This window comes from Hydra vulgaris, chromosome 07 (genome assembly GCF_038396675.1).
Source record: "Hydra vulgaris chromosome 07, alternate assembly HydraT2T_AEP".
Classification (NCBI taxonomy): Eukaryota; Metazoa; Cnidaria; class Hydrozoa; order Anthoathecata; family Hydridae; genus Hydra; species Hydra vulgaris.
This window is the reverse complement of record NC_088926.1, coordinates 14,371,568-14,395,876: the sequence shown is the minus strand read 5'-3', so window position 1 is coordinate 14,395,876 and position 24,309 is coordinate 14,371,568. Positions and strand designations below refer to the sequence as shown.

Genomic DNA, 24,309 nt, shown 5'->3' with positions numbered 1-24,309 from the left:
CAATTATACATAAAACAACAATTGTAGCTTCAAAAAGCTATTATATAAATCGAAGTTGTTACAAATTTTTTAACTATTTTTAACACTTGGTGGACAATTGCTAATTCTAAACAAAGGTTTTTACCAAATGTTATTGGCAATGCTATTTTATTAGAAGATAATAAAATGATATTTTACCAAGCTCTGGTTGATTGGATCAATCAATGGTCTCTTTCACCTGCATTCACCCTTACAACACAAACTGCATCAGTAATCGTTAATACCTAACGTGCTCAAGCACTGCTTGTTGAGGAGCTCCTGAATGATGGATATGATAACATGATGACAGCTTGTGTACAAAGTGATCCAATCGAGAGACGTTTCTTACAATACAAGCAAATGAGTGAGGGAAGATTTCTTGTAAGTTTAAGAGAAGTTTTAAATTCAGAAAGAATTTTGTCATGTCGTTCATTAATTAAGGGGCATATAAATTTCTAGGAAGAAAATCTATTACCAGACATTTATCCTTCCTTGACAATACTTGATGAACTGTTTGAAAATCAAAATGAAGAAATTATGGAAAGTTCCCTTGATTATAACAGTCAAGAAGTGGCAATAACTATAGCAGGTTGTTGCAAAAAAACTGTCAAAAAGGTCTAAATATGAAAACTGCAAAGCATGTTTGAAAACTGGAGACATTGATTTTGTAAATAATTCTTATCTATCTCTCTTATCATTTGGTGAACTACTTGATCTATTCAAACAGCTTGCAGAATTTGTTTGTAGTGTATTTGCTATTTTGGATTTAATTGAGAATGAAACTTCATCTCTATCAATTCTAGTCATTAAATCATCAACATATCTGTTACATAAATATGCACCAAAAAGCAAATTTGTTTGTGAAAATCATGAAAGTTGGGGAATCACGTTTTCAACAAAAATTCTTGTTAATGTATTTTTTAATAACAAACAAAAACTATCGAAGGATTTGGTTTCCAATAATAACTTAAAAACATTTAGAAAGAGGCAATGAAAAAAGTGAAATCAAAATTGCTAAATTATGTCAGTTGCATAGCATTTGTTTATACAGTTTAGTAAAAGTTACCTATTAATTAATTTTTTTGAACTACTTCTTAACATTTTTTCAAAGCGTTAAAATATACAGATATATATTATAGATAGATATAATATACATAGATATCAATGATATTGGTTTGAATAATTTCTGTGACAATTCAACAAAATTCTCCAACAAATATTACACAAATGTCTTTGATACCTATTTTATCTTAAAAAATATATATAATAAAAAAACCAACTGCCACTTTTACATTTAAAAACTTTAAAAGTTAAAAATGAAGATTTGAGTTGCTTTTTAAAAATAATATATTCTGCGCAGCCATTTTTTCAGTAAAAATCTGCCTCTTAACTTCCCCCTCAAAAATGTAAGATATGCAGCTGTGAATATAGTAGGCCATGAGCAGGCTTTGTTTTAAATAAAAAATGTTTAATGCATTAGCTTAATGCGATGTTTTACGTCATAAAATTCTCTTCTTTTTTTTTATTTTTTAAAGACATTTTTTTTAAATTACTGCAATAATATTAATTACGGCATAATGAGTTAAATGTTATTTAACGCCTTTTTTATAATAACTATTAAGGAATGCTTATTTTATTTTCTTCTTTTTTTTAAACATTAAATAACCAAATTTAATATTGCATTTTTAAAAATGTTTGATATTAACAAGCTCCTTTCTTTTGCATAAATGAATTAATTTATGTTAAATTTTTGAACTTATAAAATGATTATTTCTTAAATTTGGCTTAAATTTAAAAAATTATTTCTTAAATTTAAAATATCATCTGTAGTGCCACTACAAATGATTTTTTATATAAAAACAATAAGCGAGTAACAAATAAAAAAATTACCTTAATTTTTTTACTTTATTTAAAAGTTTATTACTTTATTACTTTTATCATTAAAATTGTTTTAAAAAAATAATCGCTGCGATTTAACTTGCGATATAAAAAAAAAGTTTAACTTACGTTTTGTGCAAATTTATGATGCAGCCTTTTATTTAAAATTTAATTTTGAGGAAAAAAAATGTTTAGAAAGGAAAACCGAAAAAACAATAGCAATAAAAATAAGCTGATTTTTTTTTAAGAACAAATAAAATTTAAATACTGAACAATATTTAGTAATATTTTTAAATAAATTTGGCAACCCAAGCAAAAACTACAATTTTAATAAACTTAAATATATTCTTTAAATCAAAATTAAATTATATATTTTTAAAATCTAGATTAAGTTATTTTTTTTTGTCAGAATAAAATTATAAATTTTTATTAAACTACTTTTAAATTATTTTTTATCAGAAATCAAAAAACTGTAAATTAAATTATGTTATTATGATCTTCGCTTCAAGCCTAAAGTATTAGCGTTTTTCAAGCAAAAAATCAATTATAAATTACAATAATATCAAAACCAAATAAATTTTTAATTTTACTTGAGTTTTTTTCATTAGTAAATAGCGCTTATATCAAACGTAATTGTCATTCAAACTTTTGAACAAATATTTTTACATAAACGTTATTTAAAAGTTAGTGACTTTTTTCAAAATTAATTACTTCTTTTATCTTACCACTTATAAAATAATTTAAAAGTAAAAAAATGATTAAAAAGTAGCTTAACCAAATTCACTTACTGCTTACATAAAATTGCTCAAGGTGTACCTAAATCGCTCTACACATAACACTTTAAAACAAGGCTTGAAATAGCACTTTAAAACAAATGTAAAAATTGTGAGGAAAATGGGACGAAATTTAAAATGAGTATTGAAAAAAAAAAAATAAAGAAAGAATTTTTTTAAATTAAATTATAAAAATAAAAATTATAAAAACAAAAAATGTCTGCAACAAACTTTGATACCCAAAATCACACTAGCATAGTTCAATAACACAAATTCAGTACTTTTGAGCACCAAGCCTAACCTAATAATCTAGAAATGTATTATGTTTTTATAAAGAACTTCAAGATTTATTTACTAGAAAAATAGCCTATAAAAAGATAAATTTTATGCTAACTTTTACAAGCAAAAGGAAAACGTGCTGAAAAAAACTATTGAAGTAAAGTTCTTGAAAATAATTAATTTACCTAAATAAGGTAAGGTTGCTGATATTGTACTGGCACCTAAATTGTACTTTTGCAGTTTCTAGTTATTATTACAACCCAAATAAAATCTTTTGACTAAAATTTTATCTTTGCTATGTTGAACTAATTAATAAATTGTTTTTTTGTGTGATGAAACTAGATTCTGGCAACATTTACCCTGAGTCCCTGAGTTGATTTGTTGACAAAGTTTTCTTATTTTTGGAGTTCAATGGTTAGAGTATTACTTTAAATATATTAAAAATTTTTTGTTAAATATATGTCTTATTCATATTTATGTGAAAGCACATTGGGAATTCAAAATAACTTCCAAGAAATCAAAATACAGTATTATTGGTTGTCTAATTTCTTTATAAACTTAGAGTGAGTCTAGTCGTGAAATTTGTACCTCAGTAAGGAGTTGTCCATAAATTACGTCATGCAATTTTCTACCATTTTTGACACAACTCCCCCCCCCCCTCCATCACAACATCATAATACTTTAGTAACAAGTCCTGTGTGAGTCATCACAAAACCACTAACCCCACCTCCTCCCCTAGAGCATGACATTATGGAAGTCATCCATAAACATTATAATTATGGATGACACCTATGGTCTTAAATTGTACCAAGGCTACCATTTTAAATGCTCAAAATACCTGTGAAGTATATAAAAATATATGAATTTCAAAATGTCAAAACGGGGATATGGTTTGCAGACAAAAAAGGATATGAAAGAGGTTAATTTTGCTTATCAAAACGGTAACATTGGACTCAACGCTGTATGTGCAAAATATGAAATTCCTAAACCAACATTGAATAAACATATGAATCATCAAAATATAATTGCAAATGAATTAATTAAAAAGTTAGGTAAGTGTAGTACCTTACCTCCTGAAGTTGAGAAAGATTTAGTTGGACATGTTTTAAAATTGGAATCTTGTATGTTTGGAATAATACAATAGATCTTAGTTGATTAGCATTTAAAATTGCTAAAAAAAACAAAATACCTCATCAATTCAGAAAAGATGTTGGTGTGGTTGGAAAGAAGTGGTATGACCAATTAATGAAACACAGTTCAAGCCTTAGTTTGAGATTACCTGATCCAATATCCATCGTAAGAGCCACAGGTTTTAGTAAGGAAAAATTGTGTTATTTTTCAAAAAACTTACTGAACATGTTGATAATTACTGCAGATTTGCTTTACTATCTAGATGAAACTGGAATAAGTACAGTTCACAAAACAAGAAAAGTTTTAACTTTGAAAGGTAAACACCAAGCAGGAGGTATCATTACATGTGGTAAAATGGGGTATTTATATGACTGCCCAGGGCTGTTTTACTCAATATAAAAACTAGTTTATCGCAAAAAAAGTATTTCCACATAAAAAGTATATAAATTCACAAACTTTAAAATAATAGTAACTTTTTTCTATAAATGCTTTCATCTTCAAATTTTAAAAAAAAAAAAAAAAGATCCATCTTTCTTTGTTATATAAATATTTATATTAAGTGGAATAAAAATTAATATTGATTTAGAATCACTTTTTTGGTATTTGCATATTTTGCGGAAAACCTGAGTTTGGCCAACTAAGATTTGATAACATAGCTCTGCGTTTGATAGTTGAAATTTGGAACACTTAGCCATGAATGTCTATTCTATCAGATTCCAACATCAGTCTGGTGATTTTTCTACGAATGTTTGTTTTACAACTAATCTAGTTAGTTTTTTCAAAAATGTCATGTTATACAACTAATCTAGTTAGTTTTAGGCATACATTTATGATGACGTTTTAATGCAATGACATTAACTTTATGCGTTACATCTCAAACTATATTTTTAACAAATTTTGTCCACACAACTGTTTTGGCAAGGCAATTTTTGAAGTATAAAGTAAACAAAGTTATGTGGAATTTTTTTTACTTTGGATTATCAAACTAATACTAGATAAGTTGCTAAATCCACTTTTATCTAGTGTATATACATTTTTTGTAATAATACTTTATCTGTTTGTATTACATTTATTACTAAGTCAATTTTATTTTAATAACTATGTATTCCACTAAGAGAGAAATTTTAAAACAACACGAGGATGGGAAAACAGTTGGGAGGATAGGTGTAACTTTCCTTTTGGGTCATTCCAGCTCAATTCAATTTATGCTCGACACCATACCATCTCAGATTTTGATGATTTTTGGAATACAAGCTTAAATTAAAGAAAGAAGAAATATTAATACCCAGTCCCAATCTTAAGAGGTACACAGATTCTAAATTTAAAGGGTAAACAGATTCTATCTGTTGATCAGCCTGGCATCCCTTCTTTATCTATTAGGCTTGCACATATGTAATTTTAATAAATTGTTTCCAGTTCAGGATGTCGAATGCTGGAAATTCTTGACTCAATGCATGGGTTTTGCCTGTGTCTCTTGACTTTATGACTAGGTAACTCATTCTATTATCTCCTAATGAAGGTACAGCTCTAAAACTCAGTTTTGTGACGCTGAGGCCAGCTGGTAGTCAGGTTTCCCAAACTCTGTGGTAGCTCTCAGAGAGGCTGATTCCATCAACAGCTGAAAAATATCAAAGCTGAACAGCTTGATATCTAAAAATATCAAAGCTGAAACAGCTGAAAAATATCAAAGTATTAACAGTGCCATGTTGCACATGGATGGTGTCCCTGTTTGTACTTTTGGTGTGCATTGCGGAGGCCAAACTTAGAGCCCTTTGTTTTAGCTTAGGGTTTATTATAAGTAATGAGGCAATTGCTTGGGCTATTACACAGTGTTCTGAGTACTATCTATGCTTTGAGTCAAGTTCTTCAACAAATTTAAAAATGAATAAAGTACCAAAAACTATAATACACAAAAAACCATGATCATCACCAAGTTCTCTAAACCTATCATTCACTAATATTCTCTTACAAAGTTCACCAGACTTACTTGCTCTTTGTGAAACTAATTTGGGTTCGGCTGTCTCATCTTGCGATCTTAGTGTAGATGGTTATCTTCTTTTAATTAGTAAAAACTCCAATGTCGCATGCTCATAGTCAATGGGCATTTACATTCGTAAAAATTCACCCATTTGTCATAAAACTAGGTTTGAATCCACAGACTATTCTTTCATGTGCTTTCGTTTAGCACAATTCACTCTATCGCCTTTCTCTTTGTTCTATATCGCTCTCCTTCATCTCAAGACTGCACTCTTTTTGATGTTATTTCTGATCATGATGACTAAGCCCTCTCTCTTTATCCATCAGCTAATATTGTTGTTGTCGGTGACTTTAATGCTTATCACACTGAATGGCTTGGCTCTATTGTCCGTGATTCTGCAGGCATTAAAGCCCACAACTTTTTTCTCAATTCTTAACTCAAATAGTCAACTTTCCTACTCGCTTTCCAGACAACCAGAATCATTTACCTTCTCTACTCGACTTACATCTTGTTCCTGAACCTTGAACCCTGTCAAAATTTATATACTTTATATACTTTAAAACTTTATATACTTTAAAAGAAAAAAACAAATGTTTTTTAAAAACTTTTTAAAAATTGTCAAATTTATTTTTCTTCAATGCTGTTTTGACCATGTTCGGAGTTACCCGCGTTCGCCATTACCCTACTCTCCCCTACATTGCTAAAGCTTATTTTATTGTAAACTGTTACTGTGTTTTTTTATCCTAGTCAGTGCTCAGCTTCTCCACATTCACTCTTAGCTGCTTCTGGTCACAGTTTGATTTCTCTAAAACTAATATCTCATTATTCTTCATCACCTGAATCCCCCTATTATTGTACCTCTTACAACTACCTTAAAGCTGACTGGGACTCTTTCTGTGATTTTCTTCATGATGGCCCTTGGGTAAAAATCTTTTGTCTTCCTGTTGACAAATGTGCTTCTTACATAACTTCATGAATTCAGGCTGGCATGGAATCTTTTATTCCCTCTCGACAACTCCAGGTCAAGCCTCAATCTCCTCCATGGTTTTTCTCACACTGTGCTGCTGCAATTGCCAATCAAAACCGTTACTTCCATATCTATCAGCAAAAAAATTCTCCAGAAAACAGACATCTGTTAATTACTGCTAGAAACCAATGTAAAAAGTTTTTGTCTAATGCGAAAGCTTGCTATTCCAGGTCACGAAATCTCAAATCTTATCTCAAAAATTAGGCTCTTGTGACTTCTGGAGAATATTTAATAATATTAATAATAAGGGCGAATCTTTAATTCCACCTCTCATGTATGGTTCAAACTTTGCCACCTCACCTCTTTAGGTGAGGTGAGTGAGACAAAGCTGAATTGTTTGCTAAAAACTTTTCATCAATATCATTTCTTGACTCCACTAGTTGCGTATTACCTGATAATGCCAACAAACAGATTGATTCATTGCTTGACATTCGTATCACTCCAGCTTCTATATTTAAAGTGATTTCCTGCCTAGACTCTTCTTCAGCTTGTGGGCCGGACAACATACCTGTTATTGTCTAGCAGAAGTGTTCTATGGAGCATAAAACTATTCAACAAGTGCTTATCAGAGTCTTGCTTTCCAGCCTGCTGGAAAGCAACATCTGTTATCCCTATCTTCAAAATCTCTGGAGAGCAATATAATTCATCTAACTACCGTCCCATTAGTTTTCTTCCTATCATAAGCAAGGTTTTTGAATCTTAAATTAACAAACACTTAATTTCTCATATTGAATCTAATAAATTGCTTTCTGACCATCAATATGGATTTCGATCTTCTCGTTCTGCAGCTGATTTGCTAACAGTAATAACAGATAGGTTTTATCATGCATTAGATAAAGGTTAAGGCAATTGCTCTTGACATTTCAAAAGCTTTTGATAAAGTTCGGCATGCTGGTCTTCTCCATAGGCTTTCTTCTTATGGTGCATCTGGCAACATCTATAAGATCATTGAATCCTTCCTTTCCAATCGTAGTATAAAAATTGTCCTCGATGGACAGCACTCTTCTTCTTATTCTGTAACTTCAGGGGTTCCTCAAGGTTCTATCCTTGGCCCTATACTCTTTTTAATTTACATTAACGATCTTCCAGATATTCTCACATCTAAGGTGACATTGTTTGCAGATGATACTACCATTTATTTTTGTTGTGATAAGAAACCAACACTCTCTGATCTCTGGAGGGGGCATTTGAGCTTTAAAAGGATCTCACTTCTGCTACAGCATTGGGCTCATAGTGGCTGGTGAACTTTAATTCAGATAAAACTCAATTTTTTTCAGCCAATCGTTATCGCAATAATTGAGATCTTCCTTTATTTATGAACAGTGATGTACTCGATGAGTCATCTACTCTTTATCTTCTAGGATTAACTCTTACTTCTGATCTTTCTTGGAAACCATATATCAAATCAGTTGCAAAACTAGCATCTGCTAAGGTTGCATCTCTTTATCAAGCTCGTCACTTTCTTATTTCGGATTTTATTCTCTATCTTTATAAATCTTAAATCCGGCCTTGTATGGAATACTGTTGCCATATCTGGGGCGGATCTTCTAATGATGCCCTTTCTCTTATAGACAAGATGCAAAAATGCATTGAAAACATAGTTGGACCTGCTCTTGCATCCAACCTCCAACCATTACCACATCGTCGTAATGTTGCTTCTCTTTCTCTTTTCTACAAATACTATAATGAGCACTGCTCTAAAGAGCTAGTGTCTCTCGTGCCATCTACTAAAATTCATTCTCGTGTTACTCGTCATTCAATTAAGTCTCATCCTTTTTCTGTGACTGTTCCTAAGTGCTCCAAAAACGCTTATTTGTCTAGTTTTTTTCCTGAAACATCAGTTCTTTGGAATTCACTTCTTTCATCTTGCTTTCCTGATTCATATAATTTGCAATCCTTTAAGTCGTCTGTCAATCGTTATCTTGCACTACAATCTTCATCTTTTCTTTTCCAGAAACTGCCAACCTTAATTAGTGGTTGCTTGCAGCCTTGCTGGAAGCAAAGATGCTAAAAAAATCCCTTTTTTGACTGTTTTTTTCAGCGCCATTTATTTTTAAAGCCAATTGCACAACATAATTAGCATTAATTTATGAAATACTTTTCAATAGTAGTGAAAATTTGTACCTAACTATTTTTTAGGGTGAGAAACTCAAAACTGATGGTTAAAACCCCCAAAAAATGAAGTTTCTATATGAAAATCTAGTTTTAATATGGTGTTATACTTTTTTTAAGTTTTTTGATGCCCCGTTAATCAGATTTATTTGCATTCAAAGTTTTATAATAAAAAAATAAGATAAAATTGTCAAATTAATAATGAAAAAGTATTATTAAAATAGGTGCTTTTATTTTTTGCATTTTAAAAAAATTGGTAGAATCTCAGTACCTTAGGTAGCATTCTAACATATAAACTTAATTGCATTTCACAAAAAAAGATCATTATTATGTGCAATCTTTATGTTTTATAGCTGAAGGATTTTCTACTTAAAAATCTTAAAATAATAATTATTTTAAAATTATTTCTTACAGAACTAAAATATAGTATAACAATATGAATGATAAAAAGAGATGTTCAATTGGATTGATAAAGAAGTTTGTCACAAACAAACATATGTAAAATCCAATGATAACAAGAAAGTTTCAAGTCTTTGAAATTAATGAAAATTTAACAGATTTTCTACAACATGAATATGTTTACTTAAAACATTACTCAACAATCCACATAACTTGCTGTGATCCATTTCATTTACACAATGGAAAAAGAAGAAAAGGTATTATTACTTAGCCATAAAACTTTTTAAAGCTTTATTGTAATTATATATAAAAAATTTTTTTTGCAAAACTCTCACTGAAGCAGTAATTATAATGTTTTTAGGAGGATGTAAAGAAAATAATATCCAACTTGCTGGAAAATTCAAAAACATAGGTATTAATGTTATTCCTGGAGAAAAGATATGCCCCTCATGTAAGATTAAATTGATGCCATTTAAGGATAATGGACCAGAAGAACCAACTTGCAGCCAGATTTATGAAGATAAAGATAATGAACTTACTATAAATGAATTGTTAAAAGAAAATCTTAATTCTTCTTTGACGGGTATAAACATAAGTCCTTTTAAAATGCATGCTGTGAATAGACACTCAAGAGTTGCTCTAGGTAAAAAAAAATTATTACATGTTCAAAAAACAGTAAAGTTAGGTATTGAAAGGACTTTAAATGTAGATCTTGATCAGTTAAGCCAAGAAGATTCCTTCAATAAATTATCTAAGGAAGTTAAAAATAAAGCAAATGACATGGATATACTTATCCATGGATGGATATGGCTATACTTTACAAAGATATAGATAGAGAATTTAGTGTTACTAATTATATGGTGCAATATCACGCAAATTGCTGCAGAAAAATAGTATTTTTTCATTTTCTGAAAGAAAAAAAAAAAAAGGAAAAGAAATATCTCAAGAAACTGTAGATAAAATTATTGAATTTTATTGTAATGATGAAAATAGCAGACAAATGGCTGGTAAAAAAGATTTTGTGAGTATAGCTCGAATATCTCACATGCAAAAGCGTTTCATTTTCTCAAATCTAAAAGAACTATATGCTAAGTTTAAAACCAGTCAGCCAGCTAAAAAGACTTGTTTTTCTAACTTTTGCTCACATTGTCCAAAATGGTGCATTCAGTAGGAGCATCTGGTACATATACAGTATGTGTGTGGTGCACACATACTGTATACCACCAAAATGTTAAGTTAATGATTAGTGCAGTTGAATTATCAAAGGATTATCATGAACTTATTGATATGCTTGTTTGTAGTAGGGCTAACATAAATTGCATGATACATCATTGCCCTTTGTGTCCAGAAGATTCTAAATTAAGAAATTATCTTAAAAATGAGTGAGTTCTCAAGAAGATATTAATGGAGACGACGATTGTTGTATAGATTACAAACAATGGAAGACAACAGAGTGATCTGAGCTAGTAAGTCTAACCATATTATTATAAGACTTTAAATGCAAATAAATCTAATTTAAAAAATAAAACCCTTGCAGTTTATTTATATTATGGAGTTTGTTACATATAGAACATAAGAAAAAATTTCAGAATCATATCATTTAGGTACTTAAGTTGGAAGCTGAAATTCCAGATTTAAATTCTAAAAAAAAGGGCTCTTAACTCACATTGTAACTCCTTCAGTTCTCAATTAGAGACAATATGTGTTGATAATGAATTAGAGACAACAAATATTAGGCTAAAACAGGAGTTCCAACTTTTATTTAAAAAAAAGTAAAAACAGCACAACGTAAATTTTTATATTCCTTTGATTATTAGCTTTTCAGATTTTGAAAGTGATTTGTCTACATTGTTTTGTGATTCTATGTCTTGTGAAAAGTCAATATTTTGTTGTGTTAAAAGTAAGTTAGGTTTAGTTAGGCAGTTAAGTGTTTCTGATGCTGTAAAGCTGCAGAGCCAATTAAGGATGCTTACGGCTGAATTCTGTAGACTAAAACGTATTCTTTATAATCTTGGTGCAAGGTTTCTCTCATCTGAGCCCAAGATAAGACAAGAACAAGAAATACCACTGTGAAGTCCATGTTGCTTTATCCATCTACAAATGAAGCACCTTATTAAGTATCTTAAGCGGTCACGAATTTGACAACTTATTTGAAGAGGTTTTTAATAGTCTTCATGGTCGTGACCACCTTAACTCTGATGTTGGTTTTTGTGAAGAGGTATGGGACTTTTGCTGGGGATAAGGGTGGAAGTATATGAAGTTCCATTTTGAAGTTGTCAATTCTAAATCATCAGGGTTTTTATATGATGTTAATTTTATTTGTATGTTTCAGAGTTCAGACCGTCGTGAGAATATTGCCTTAATTCATTATGCCAATGTTGCTTACCATAATTGCATTATGCCAAAGGCGTTAAAAGAATTCAGTCGTCAGATTTTAAGCTAAAGGCAAACTAGTCAGGTTATTCTTAGGAGGAGATTTTCATTTCATTGATGATGTTCTGGGACACCTGGGTTCAGCTGCTACCTTTCTAGTTCAACAGACCAAGTTGAGTTGAATTCTCTAAGAAACCATGCTTCTATGCCTCACACCTGCTAATTGTAACATCTTAAGAGGGACAATACAATCTCAAGAAAGTGCTAACAATGAGTATTTGTGTGAAGATTGACAAAGTAGAAACTTAAGTTAACTAAATTTATAAATAAGAGAATTTTATTCTGTCATGTGTAATATGTATTATGTGCAATGTTTATTTAAAATATTTATTACTTTTTATTATATTGATTTTATATATTAGGTAGGTGCCAATTCTATCTTCAGAAATTAACTATAACTATGCAATACCTTGGCTCAGGTTAAAGAATAGATAAAGCTAGCATCAAATGTATGTAAAAATTACTTACTATTTTAATTAGTGATCAGAGCAACTGGTATGTTTGTTGGGTATGATCTAGTATATTTGTGTAGTTAATTTACAAAATGTATTGTCCTTCATTATATGTAACATTTTTTTTATATATTAGATGCCCATTATCATCAGAAGTTAGTTCTACCTTTGCAGTACCTCTACTCTACATACTTCCTCACTGGTTAAAGAATGGAATATAAGTCTCATATATATCAAATTGGTGTAAAAATTTAGTTTAATAAATTAGGAGCTTGTTAACGTTATTGTCACAATTTAGAGTAGAGCTAATGTTCTTCTGGTTTAGAATGAAATATGAATCTAGTATCAACTGGGTGTACAAAGATAGTTTACTACTTAAAGAACTTATCAATGGAGCAACTGATTATAAAACAGTTTTTTATGAGAATAAAAACGAATTATCAAAGGATTTAAATTAGTTATTTGTATATTTAAACAAATACTTTATTTTTTGTGAGAAGAGATTATTGATTTAAGTGCCATAAAATAATTCTACTACTAAAAGTAAGGTTGACTCAAAAACTTCAACTCAATTTTGGTCATGAATTATTTTATTAGACTTGGTGAGTCTCTATTTATTGAAAACCTAACACCATATTATTAGAAATGTATCCACAGAAAAAAATAAAATGCTTAAGTTTTTAAAATGCTTGAGCTTTAAATATTTTAATTAAAAATTCCAAAATCGAAATCTGGCATTATTTTGTAATGCAATCAATTTATCAGCTTAGTGAAATTATTTTTTAAAACAAGAACTTCTAGATTTAAATACATACTCATTTAACAGGTAATCTCCCTTTTGACAACATTTTTTATAATTTTGCGAAAATTGCGGTTTGCTTTAAGAATTCAATAAACTCTGCTTTATTTAACGTTTAACAATTAGGTAAAGTGTTTTTGTTTCTATAATAGTCAAACAACGAGTGTATTTGATAATAATTATTAGAAATATATTTTTATGATTTTTTTTAATAAAAAGTAACATCAAATTACTAAATTTCAGCCAAGTTCATCATTCGTTGCATTTATTCTAAACTAAAAGAAGTTTTTTTACTAATATATTAAATGTCATAAGATGAAACATTGGTCTTTTTACAAAACAAAATTATCTCTAATATTTCAAAAGTTATAAATGTTTTAGTAACAAAAATATCTCTAATGATTCAAAAGTTATAAATGTTTTAGTAACACCCCTTAAGTCAATATTTTCAAAAAGTAACAAGAAGTCGTAAAGCTCGGTGTGAAACAGTCATGTGCCGTATGTTGTAGGAATGCTGTTGGATCTTTTGTACCTCCAATACTAATATTTAAATGTAAAAGAATAAAAAATGAGCTTTAAGATGGTGCACCACCATTGGCAGTTTTGGGATGTTCAGATTGGTTGGAAAACTACAGATTTATTTACTTTGTGGGTCATTTTATAAGCTCACTTGGTCTTAAACGACTTACAGAAAATCCAGAACAAAAAAGAGTTCTTTTAATATTTGATGGGCATTCAACATATAAAAAACCTTGAAGCCTTAGTTCTAGCTCGAGATCACGGAGTAGTAATGCTTTCTTCGCCATTGCATACTATTCATAGGCTTTAACCATAAGATAGAATTTTTTCAAAGCTTTAAATTCTAAATATAATAATGCTTGTGATAATTGGATGCAAACCCATCCAGGCAGATTACTCAACATCAAGTATCTCAATTGTTTGGCGAAGCTTACTTCTTTACAAAGTTGTTGGTATGGAAATAGTAATTAATGGATTTAGAGACACTAATATACATGGCAAGTAGACAACTCAGTTTTCTGGAAAGATAATCATCTACCCAGAATCGTGCACCTTATGAAATACTCAGAGAAGAGACGAATTTAAATGCAAAAACTTCTCTAACACTAAGTTTAGACATTGTTTGCCTTCAGCCACATTTTTTTAATTTTTTTTTTCTCTACTTGTTCAAATATCTTAATTGTTATTGTTACTCTAATTATATATTTTTTGTTTAATATTCTATTTATTTAGAAAGAAATTCCTTTAGAAACAATATCTACACATCCAGTCCAAACTTCTTCACTCAAGCAAAAACCAAAAAACTTTGTTACATTGCTTGGCAGAAAAAAAATTCCTTACAAAAGTCATTTAAAATGTACTTTAAACTAATACAGAATTTTTAAAATCAAGATATAGGGCAATATTGGATTATAATGGTACAATTTATTTAATTTACCTTGTTTCCTTATTGTACCAATAACATGTTTTTTTAAATTTGATTCCCTATCAAATGCCAATGTTTAAATTTTTGAAAATTTCAACTTTTTTAGAATAGTTTATTATTTTTTTTAGAACAGTTTATTACACTGCGACCATTTTCTATAGATGCATGTGGATTATGTCTTAAAAATGTACTTAACTTTATTTTTATAGTGTATTTCATTAAATTATAAATAAAGTATCAAAAAATAACAAAAATTATCAAAAAATAATATCAAATTTGAAAAGGGGTCAATCATAAATGAATTAAGTTCAAAAGATAGCTGACTATTTTCTATAGACGCAGTTCACATTTTTTAACAAAACTATCCAAAAAATTGTTTCTATCACATTTTTAGTACTCGATTGGACCTCCTTTTCACTCAATTACTTGATAAATTCGTTTTGGCATACTTTCCACCAAGTTTTCTAGCACTTTTGGCTCCATATCCTCCCAGCATTCTGACACCGCTACTTTTAGCTCTGCCACAGAGTTATATTGCTTCTGGTCAGCATAGATACATCTTACAATGATTCCCCAGATGTTTTCAACAGGATTCAAATCTGGACTGCGAGCAGGCCACCACATTCGCTCAATTTTTTTAGCTTCAAATCAAGCTTTAGTCTTGTTACTAGTGTGAATGCTGGCGTTGTCTTGTTGAAAAACAAACTTTTTGCGTCGATATTTGTTTTTAAATGGAATCAAACATAATTTTAGCACATCAATGTATTCAGAACTTTTCATTTTGCAAGATGTAAATGCTAAATTTAACTTTCCTGTTGCACAAAACCCAAGCCAAACCATCAAAGATCCACCACCGAAATTACTTGTCGAAAAATATTTGGGTTCTTTCCTCAAATCACGCCAGTAGCCACTAAAACCATCAGGCCCATCAAGATTAAACTTTTTCTCGTCTGAAAAAATCACCTGCTATTGAAAACAAAAATATTCAGCTATTTAGACATCTTAAGTATTCATGAGAATTTAATCTAAAATTTCTTACTTGTTCCCAAACGCGTGCCATGTTTTCACGGGAGAATTCCATCCGTTTCTGTTTGTGAACGAGCTTTAAATTTGGTGCTTTATTCATTTTTGATCGTACTATGTGTGGGATGTCTTTAAGAACTTTTCTAATTGTCTCCTTGCAAACATTTAAACCCAAATCTGACTTAATTATTTTCAAACTTTTTGATGAATTTGATGCGAGTCGAACAATTCTGCGTTTTTCACGGTCTGAAACCCTAGATTTCTTTGGTTGTTTGCGATTTGTTTGGTTGTTTTGGTTGATGATTTGTTTGGTTGTTTTGGTTGATAGATTTGTTTGGTTGTTTTGGTTGATGCGAGTCAAACAATTCTGCGTTTTTCACGGTCTGAAACCCTAGATTTCTTGATTGTTGCATAATCTGTCGGATTTTTCAAGAAATTACGGATAATGTGATCTGATCTCTTCAATCTTCTATCAATTTCTCGATTTGGAACTTTTTCTCGATGATAAGCCAATATTTGACCTTTTTCAATATTGGTAAGGACCTTTCCTTTCGGCATTTGGTTAAGTTCAACTTAATTTCGACTCACAAGATAAAAAATACTACAGAATATAAGAAATTTGCGTCTATAGAAAATTCCCACGTGAATATTAAAAACTTAATTATTTTAATACAATCAAGACAATAATCAGATGCATAATGGATCATTGTTTTCTTACATACACTTATTCAAAAGTAACGTTAGAACAATTTTATTACCACTGTAACACTGTAAATTTGCCAAATACTACGTGCGTCTATAGAAAATGGTCGCAGTGTATTATTAAACCTAATAATTATAGAAAACAATAAAATCTCATTGTTTCTACATTGTATCTTTTCTCTATTTTGGAGTTTATTCTTAGAGAGTACATAGGCAACCTTACCCTATTCTCAACATCGACAACCTTACCCAATTCTTTCAACTTAATTCAATTCAACCTTACCTTTTTTCAACAAATTAAAAGATGATTGTATCTAAATGCAGATATTATCCAACTTAAATGGCTGTGAAGAAAAAAAAATTATTTGATGAAGTTGACAACATTTTAGCCAATGTTGAGAAACTGAATAATGTTGACATTAAGCACTTAGATTTTTTAGCAAAGAGTTTTGGAAAGCAATCAAAACACCTTGGCTGATTAAGATTAATTGTTGATAATAATATCTTTATTAGGTTTATGAGATATACCATTTAATAAATGTTTTTGTTTGCCAAAGGAACAGTTATTTTTATTGGCTCCTGAACAGGAATTTGCCAAAGACAGGTATAACATCTGCAAGATTTTAAATATTCCAAATAAGGCCATATGGAGCAATTTATTTTTAGTATAGATGAAATGAAAGTGATAAACATATGCTGTAAAAAATGAACTGTTATTCTATATTATAGAATTTTCATAGTTCCTGAAAAAGAAAATGTAAAAAGCAGTCAAAAGTATTGATGTCAAAAGCAGTAATGATGGCTATTATCTTTTGATTCGCAAAGACTCCAATAGTCACATGCTAGGCTTGGATGTATACTTACACATCAACTCACCAATTTGTTGAAAAACCAGGGTTGAATTCTCTGACCATTCTTTTATGTGCTTCTGCTAAGCACCTCAAGTCTTAGATTAATTCTGATCAAATTGACCTAGCCTTTTCTCTTTATCCCTCAACCAATATTATTGTTATTGGTGACATTAATACTCATCACACTAAATGGCTTGGCTCTAACACCACTGATCCTGATGGCACTAAAGCTTATCACTTCTGTATTCCTCCATCTCTATCTCAGATAGAATTCTTTGTGACTTATTTTCCAGACAACCCTAATCACTTACCTTCACTCCTTGATTTGTGTCTTGTCTCTAACAACAGATTGTGTTTAGTTTCTCCTTGGTCTCTTTTAGGTAAAATAACCTCATACATACATAACTTCATGAAGTAGAATGAGACAGCCTCATTCTACTTCATGAAGATCATTCTTATCTCAAAGGTTGAGCTTTATTCTTCAACAGTGTCATTAATAAAGATAAGCTAAACATTCCATCTTTATTTCATAGGTCTGACCTTATTACCTCTCCTGAAGATAATACAGAGTTATTTGCAAATAATTTTTCCGCTTACTCAATTCTTGAATCTAATGGCCGTAGTCTTCCTACCATTCCAGTTAGACAAGTAAATCCATTTTAAGACATCTAAACACTCCAGTAATCATTGTTAAAGTCATTTCTCAATTAAACTCTTTGAATGCTTGTGGTTCAGACAATATTTTGGTAATAGTTTAAAAAAGTGTTTTTCTTTTTGAAACTTTTGAAACTGTTCAATAAATGCTTTGGAATAAATCTTGTTTGAATTTTGATCTTATCTTTCTATGAGTCATCTAGGTAAGTCATACTTGAAGGCTAATACTTACTAATAACTTCTGGGTACCACTTCTGGGTATCCTTGGTCTGCTTTCTTTACTTCAATTTTATACTCTTTTCTTAACAAAAAGTCTCTTTTTGATTGCTTAGAACAGGCAACCAATTTTGAACCTGATCTCGCTTGTGTAACAGCTTAAGGTTTGCAGTTGTTTTTGAACTTAAACTTTAACAAAACTCAGTAGTTTACTACAAAAAACTATGTTGACCACAACATTCCAATATTGATGAATGGCAACCTTTTTACTGAGTCCTCTTCTTTTTTTCTTCTTGGAATACCATTCACTACTGGCCTCTGATAGAAACCATATGCACAATCCATTATCTGTTGCAAAGTTAGCAACTGTGAAGAACGCAGCGTTTAACATTTTTTGTTAAATTTACTATTTTAAACTTTCTTAAACTAAAGTACAATATAGTACAGTGTATACTTTTTTTAATCTTTACTATTACTTTTAATCGCTGTTATTACAACTATTATTTTTATTTACTCCTACTTGTATTATAACCATATGGTGATAATATTATTATCACCATATGGTTATAAAATATTAATGTTTTTTTAATTAGAGAAAACAATGTTTCTTTAAAAAAAGATGTTTCCTTTATTATTATCAAGAATTTCTAGAAACATGATATATAAAAGTTTTTAAATATTGAACTGAATATAAAAATAAAAAAACTTACATTAAATTTAAATACACAAAACTTTTATGAAACAAAATAAAAAAACTTTTAAAATCAATCTTTTTTTTTTTTTTAACTGTTTTAATATCAGAAATTAACTTAAAATTGCAAAAACGCTGTATAATTAAAGTAACATTAAAATAAACAAAATAATATAAATAAATAAACCAACTAGATAATATAATAAAAATAGGCAAACTAAATAATATAAATAAATAAACAAACTAAACAGTATAAAGAAATAAACTAAATAATAACCTTTACTATGCAACTTTAGTACTGAGATGCAACTATCTTTAGAAAGAGTGCTGCAATGACCAGGTATCAATGAACTAAGAATTGGGTCATCTTTAGCTCGAAGAAATTCACTTTTGCAGTATTCAGTACTAAAAATTAACAAATTAAAATACTGTTATTATTTAACAACCTGAAGTAAAATGAAACATTATAAAATATTATTTATATAGTTGACACAAAATTCAAGGATCACCTCAAAATTTCACATTATGGCAGGTCAAATAATTTTAAAAATGAATATCTTTAAGGCACTATTTTTTATCCAATTTTATAGGTCTATATGAACACTTTTAACCTAACTTCATAGTAATTGAATAAGACCTAGACTAAGCTCAGGCATTTTGGACCCTGATTTTGACCCAGTTTCTTAAAAATTTTACCAGTTTCTACAATATTTTCAAATTTCTGGTTATTTTAAACACTTTTAAGCTTTATTAAAATATAGAAATTAATTTTGTAGCAGAGAAAAATAGAAAAAGCAAAGCAGGGCATAGAGAAAAATAGAAAAAGCATCATTTAGTTGAAAAAATATCTACATTAACAGTAGAAAAAAGTATCTTTTAATATTTAAAATAAAATGGGACAAGATACAAGATCAAAATATAAAGTTTTTTTTTTATAAATTATACCATTGAGATACTACCATCATGTCAATTGCCTACTGGAAAGCAAGCTCTCCAATACTTACATGGCAAACAAAATAAAGCAAGAAAATTTACAATACAGATTCAGTAATATAGTTTCTTTCAAATTTTCCTAAGGGAGTTATGAAATTGGTTGCAATAACCCTGGGGGTTGTAATTTTCTTAAAAGCATGTGTGTTTTTTCATCATTGAAGAAAATCTGGAAAGAAAAGTTCAATTCCAATTGTAGCTGACCAACATATTAGGTAAACTAAATATTATACTATATATATATATATATATATATATATATATATATATATATATATATATATATATATATATATATATATATATATATATATATATATATATATATATATATATATATATATATATATATATATATATATATATATATATATATATATATATATATATATATATATATATATATATATATATATATATATATATATATATATATATATATATATATATATATATATATATATATATATATATATATATATATATATATATATATATATATATATATATATATATATATATATATATATATATATATATATATATATATATATATATATATATATATATATATATATATATATATATATATATATATATATATATATATATATATATATATATATATATATATATATATATAATATATATATATATATATATATATATATATATATATATATATATATATATATATATATATATATATATATATATATATATATATATATATATATATATATATATATATATATATATATATATATATATATTATATATATATATAATATATATATATATATATATATATATATATATATGTAAATTATGTTAGTGTATTTTACAAATAGAGTACTCAATGTTCTTAAAAAACAAAGCAATAATAAATTAGCAAAAAACGCTTATCTAATTTTTATCTTCTACTTTAAGTTTCACCATTGCTGGATCATCAGGAAGAGTTATTAAATCTCAAAAAAAATTCAATTTATAGAAAAAAATATTTTACAGGAAGTTATAAATTATTATAAAAAAATTTTTAATTACTATATATTTTTGTGTATGGGAAGTTACAGAAAGTAATTATTAAATAAATTTCTTTGGAAAGGGGATAGTTTAATTTGGTCATTTGTTTTTGTAATTTTTTAAGAGATATTTATTTTCGTGCCTACATTTAGAAATTATTTCAGATTTTTTATTTATTAAATTTTCTTGATTTAAATGAGTAATTATTTCAAATTTTTCTTGCAAACATAGCATACATTTTTTGGAAATGTTATTATAGGCAGGGGCAGATTTTAGAATGGACCATTGTAAATTAAAATTTTTCTTTTACTTCTTTTAAATCCCAAATATATTTTGACAGCATAGTCTCTTTTGAATATTTTTTGTGTTTAAATGATTGTTTGTGGTTGGCATAATGTTTTTTCATTCCTCTCCGTTAAGCCAATATATTGTTTATCAGGGTTATTTTGTGAGGAAACAATGCGCTTATAAATTATATTTTTCGAAAAGCATTTTCCATTTAGAGGGCAATCTATTTTTTGTTTACAATTACAATAATCAGTGTTTTTTTCTTTTATATGTTCATTTTTATTAATTAACGCGTAGTTGTGGCCTTTTATAATTCTTTCTAAATTTTTTGTGCAACTATAACTTACTTTTATGGTATTTCTATTAAAAATCTTATGTAATTTATTAGAGGGAGGAAAATGTTTGTCTACTAATTTAAGAAAAATTTTACCTATATTTGTTGAAACATATTTGCTGTACAGGGAGTTGAACCAAATTATGTTTCTATTTCTATTACGCTTTTTTGCAATTTTAGAGAAGTTCAAAAACATTTTCATTAGAAGAGTTTTGGTTTAGCCTATTGTAAATTGAAATTGGAATTTGTTTTAGAATTTGAGGGGGATGGTTCGAATTCACATTAATATACAATAATTCGTCATTAGGCTTTTTGTAGAGCTTATAGGAACTTTCTGAGAGGCTAAATGTGACATCAAGAAAATTCACTATTTTTAAATTTATATTTATTTCAATTGAGAAGCCAATATTTTTAAAAACTTTAATAATATCTTTTCTAATTTTATCGAGTTGAGGCCCTGATTTTTTATGCATTATTATTAAACCGTCGTCGCGAGAAAGACCTAATTGATTAATTTGGATTATTTTAGAATTTTGCGAATTTGTAGGTTTATATATTTTAAATACCCTAGTATTTAAAATATATAAACCTACAAATTCGCAAATTTCTGCTCCGTCATAACTTCCCATTGTTACATCAAAGCATTCATGCGTGGTTTTTTTCTTCCACGTTTACTTATCAAAATAGAGTAAATTTTTTCTGCAGTGCTTAATTTTACGAATGGTGTCCTCAGTAATTTCTAAATGGGATTTTCCAAATTCTATTGTTTTATCTAAAGTTTCTGCTGTAATTGAGAGGTAAAAATCAATAATATCAAATTGTATAAATGTGCATTCATTTTTATTGTTAATTTTAGAAAACCAATATATAACATCAGTGGTATTTTTCCACTGTAAACCTAATTTTTTTCCGAATAGAGTTATTAATTTTGTCTAGTTTTATTTTACTAATGTACCCTAGTTCGTTTTTTGAGGGTACTAGTAGCCTACAAGGGAGTTTATTTTGAAAATTTGGTTTGTGATCTTATAGCGAAACAAACGCTTGCACTGGTGCAACTGATTCAATCCTCGCATCTAAATTAATATTCTTGGCAATGTTTTGAGCTTCTAAATTAATGGCGTTTTCCAAGTTTTTTGGTGCTTTTTCATAATTATTAAAAATATTATCGCGCAGTATTTTTTGATGAGTTTCTGAGGTAATTTGGTAAATGTTGCTTGGTTTGTTGGAAACTATGTTGGAAACTTTTGTTGGAAACATGGAAAATAACAATTTTACTTACTCTCTCAAAAAAATCCCGATCCCAGACAAATAAAGTTATACTATTTCTTTAATAGACAGAGTAGAACACTTTATTAAAAGAATTCGTTGGAAAGCCCATTCTTTCTTAGAACCTGCGAAAAATAAAAACCCTTTAGTTGAAAAAAAAACAGAATGAAAATTATGGATTCAAAACAAAAAACACCCACTATTTATTTCTAACCTGGAAAATTTTGAAAATGATTTATTACACCTAATTAAAACTATAAAATTTCAAAACATAAATAACGAATTCCAAAAAGAATTAAAACTAGACATTAGTAATATAAAATTGAAACCTAATATTTTAGTTTTTGCTGACAAAACAAGCAACATTTACCAAATTACCCCAGAAACTCATCAAAAAATACTGCGCGATAATATTTTTAATAATTATGAAAAAGCACCAAAAAACTTGGAAAACGCCATTAATTTAGAAGCTCAAAACATTGCCAAAAATATTAATTTAGGTGCGAGAATTGAATCAGTTGCACCAGCGCAAGCGTTTGTTTCACTGAAAGATCACAAACCAAATTTTCAAAATAAACTCCCTTGTAGGCTGCTAGTTCCTTCAAAAAGTTCACTAGGGCACGTTAGTAAAATAAAACTAGACAAAATTAATAACTATATTCCGAAAAAATTAGGTTTCCATCAGTGAAAAAATACAAATGATGTTATAGATTGGTTTTCTAAAATTAACAATAAAAATGAATGCACACATTTATACAATTTGATATTATTGATTTTTACCCCTCAATTACAGCAGAAACTTTAGATAAAACAATAGAATTTGGAAAATCCCATTTAGAAATTACTGAGAACACTATCCCTATAATTAAGCACTACAGAAAAAATTTATTTTAATAAGGAAACGTGAAAGAAAAAAACCACGCACAAATGCTTTGATGTAACAATGGCAAGTTAAGACGGAGCAGAAATTTGTGAATTTGTAGATTTATATATTTTAAATACCCATAAAATAATCCAATTAATCTAATAATCTAAAATAATCCAAATTAATCAATTAGGTCTTTATCGCGACGCCGGTTTAATAATAATGCATAAAAAATCAGGGCCACAACTCGATAAAATTAGAAAAGATGTAATTAAAGTTTTTAAAAACATTGGCTTCCAAATTGAAATAAACATAAATTTAAAAATAGTGAAATTTCTTGATGTCACATTAAACCTCTCAGAAAGTTCCAATAAGCCATACAAAAAGCCTAATGACGAATTATTGTATATTAATGTGAATTCGAACCATCCCCCTCAAGTTCTTAAACAAATTCCAATTTCAATTAACAATAGGCTAAACCAAAACTCTTCTAATGAAAATAATTTTAACTCCACATAACGAGTTTATGAAACTCCCCTTAAAAAAAGTGGCTTTCAAAAGTTTGAGCTAAAACTTGAAAAGAAAATTGCAAAAAAGCATAATAGAAATAGAAATATAATTTGGTTCAACGTACAGCAATAATGTTTCAACAAATATAGGTAACATTCTTCTAAAATTAGTAG

At 28.5% G+C, this 24,309-nt stretch overlaps 1 protein-coding gene across 1 annotated transcript in view; it reads right to left on the bottom strand.

The window, feature by feature from the left end:
- The window catches only part of LOC100204292 (inactive tyrosine-protein kinase transmembrane receptor ROR1), a 103,356-nt gene that overhangs the window by 24,662 nt on the left and 54,385 nt on the right, over positions 1-24,309 (bottom strand). Inside the window, exon 9 of the mRNA XM_065801143.1 lies at positions 19,138-19,265. Coding sequence (XP_065657215.1) covers positions 19,138-19,265 — 128 coding nt within the window. The remainder of the gene's footprint in view (positions 1-19,137; positions 19,266-24,309) is intronic.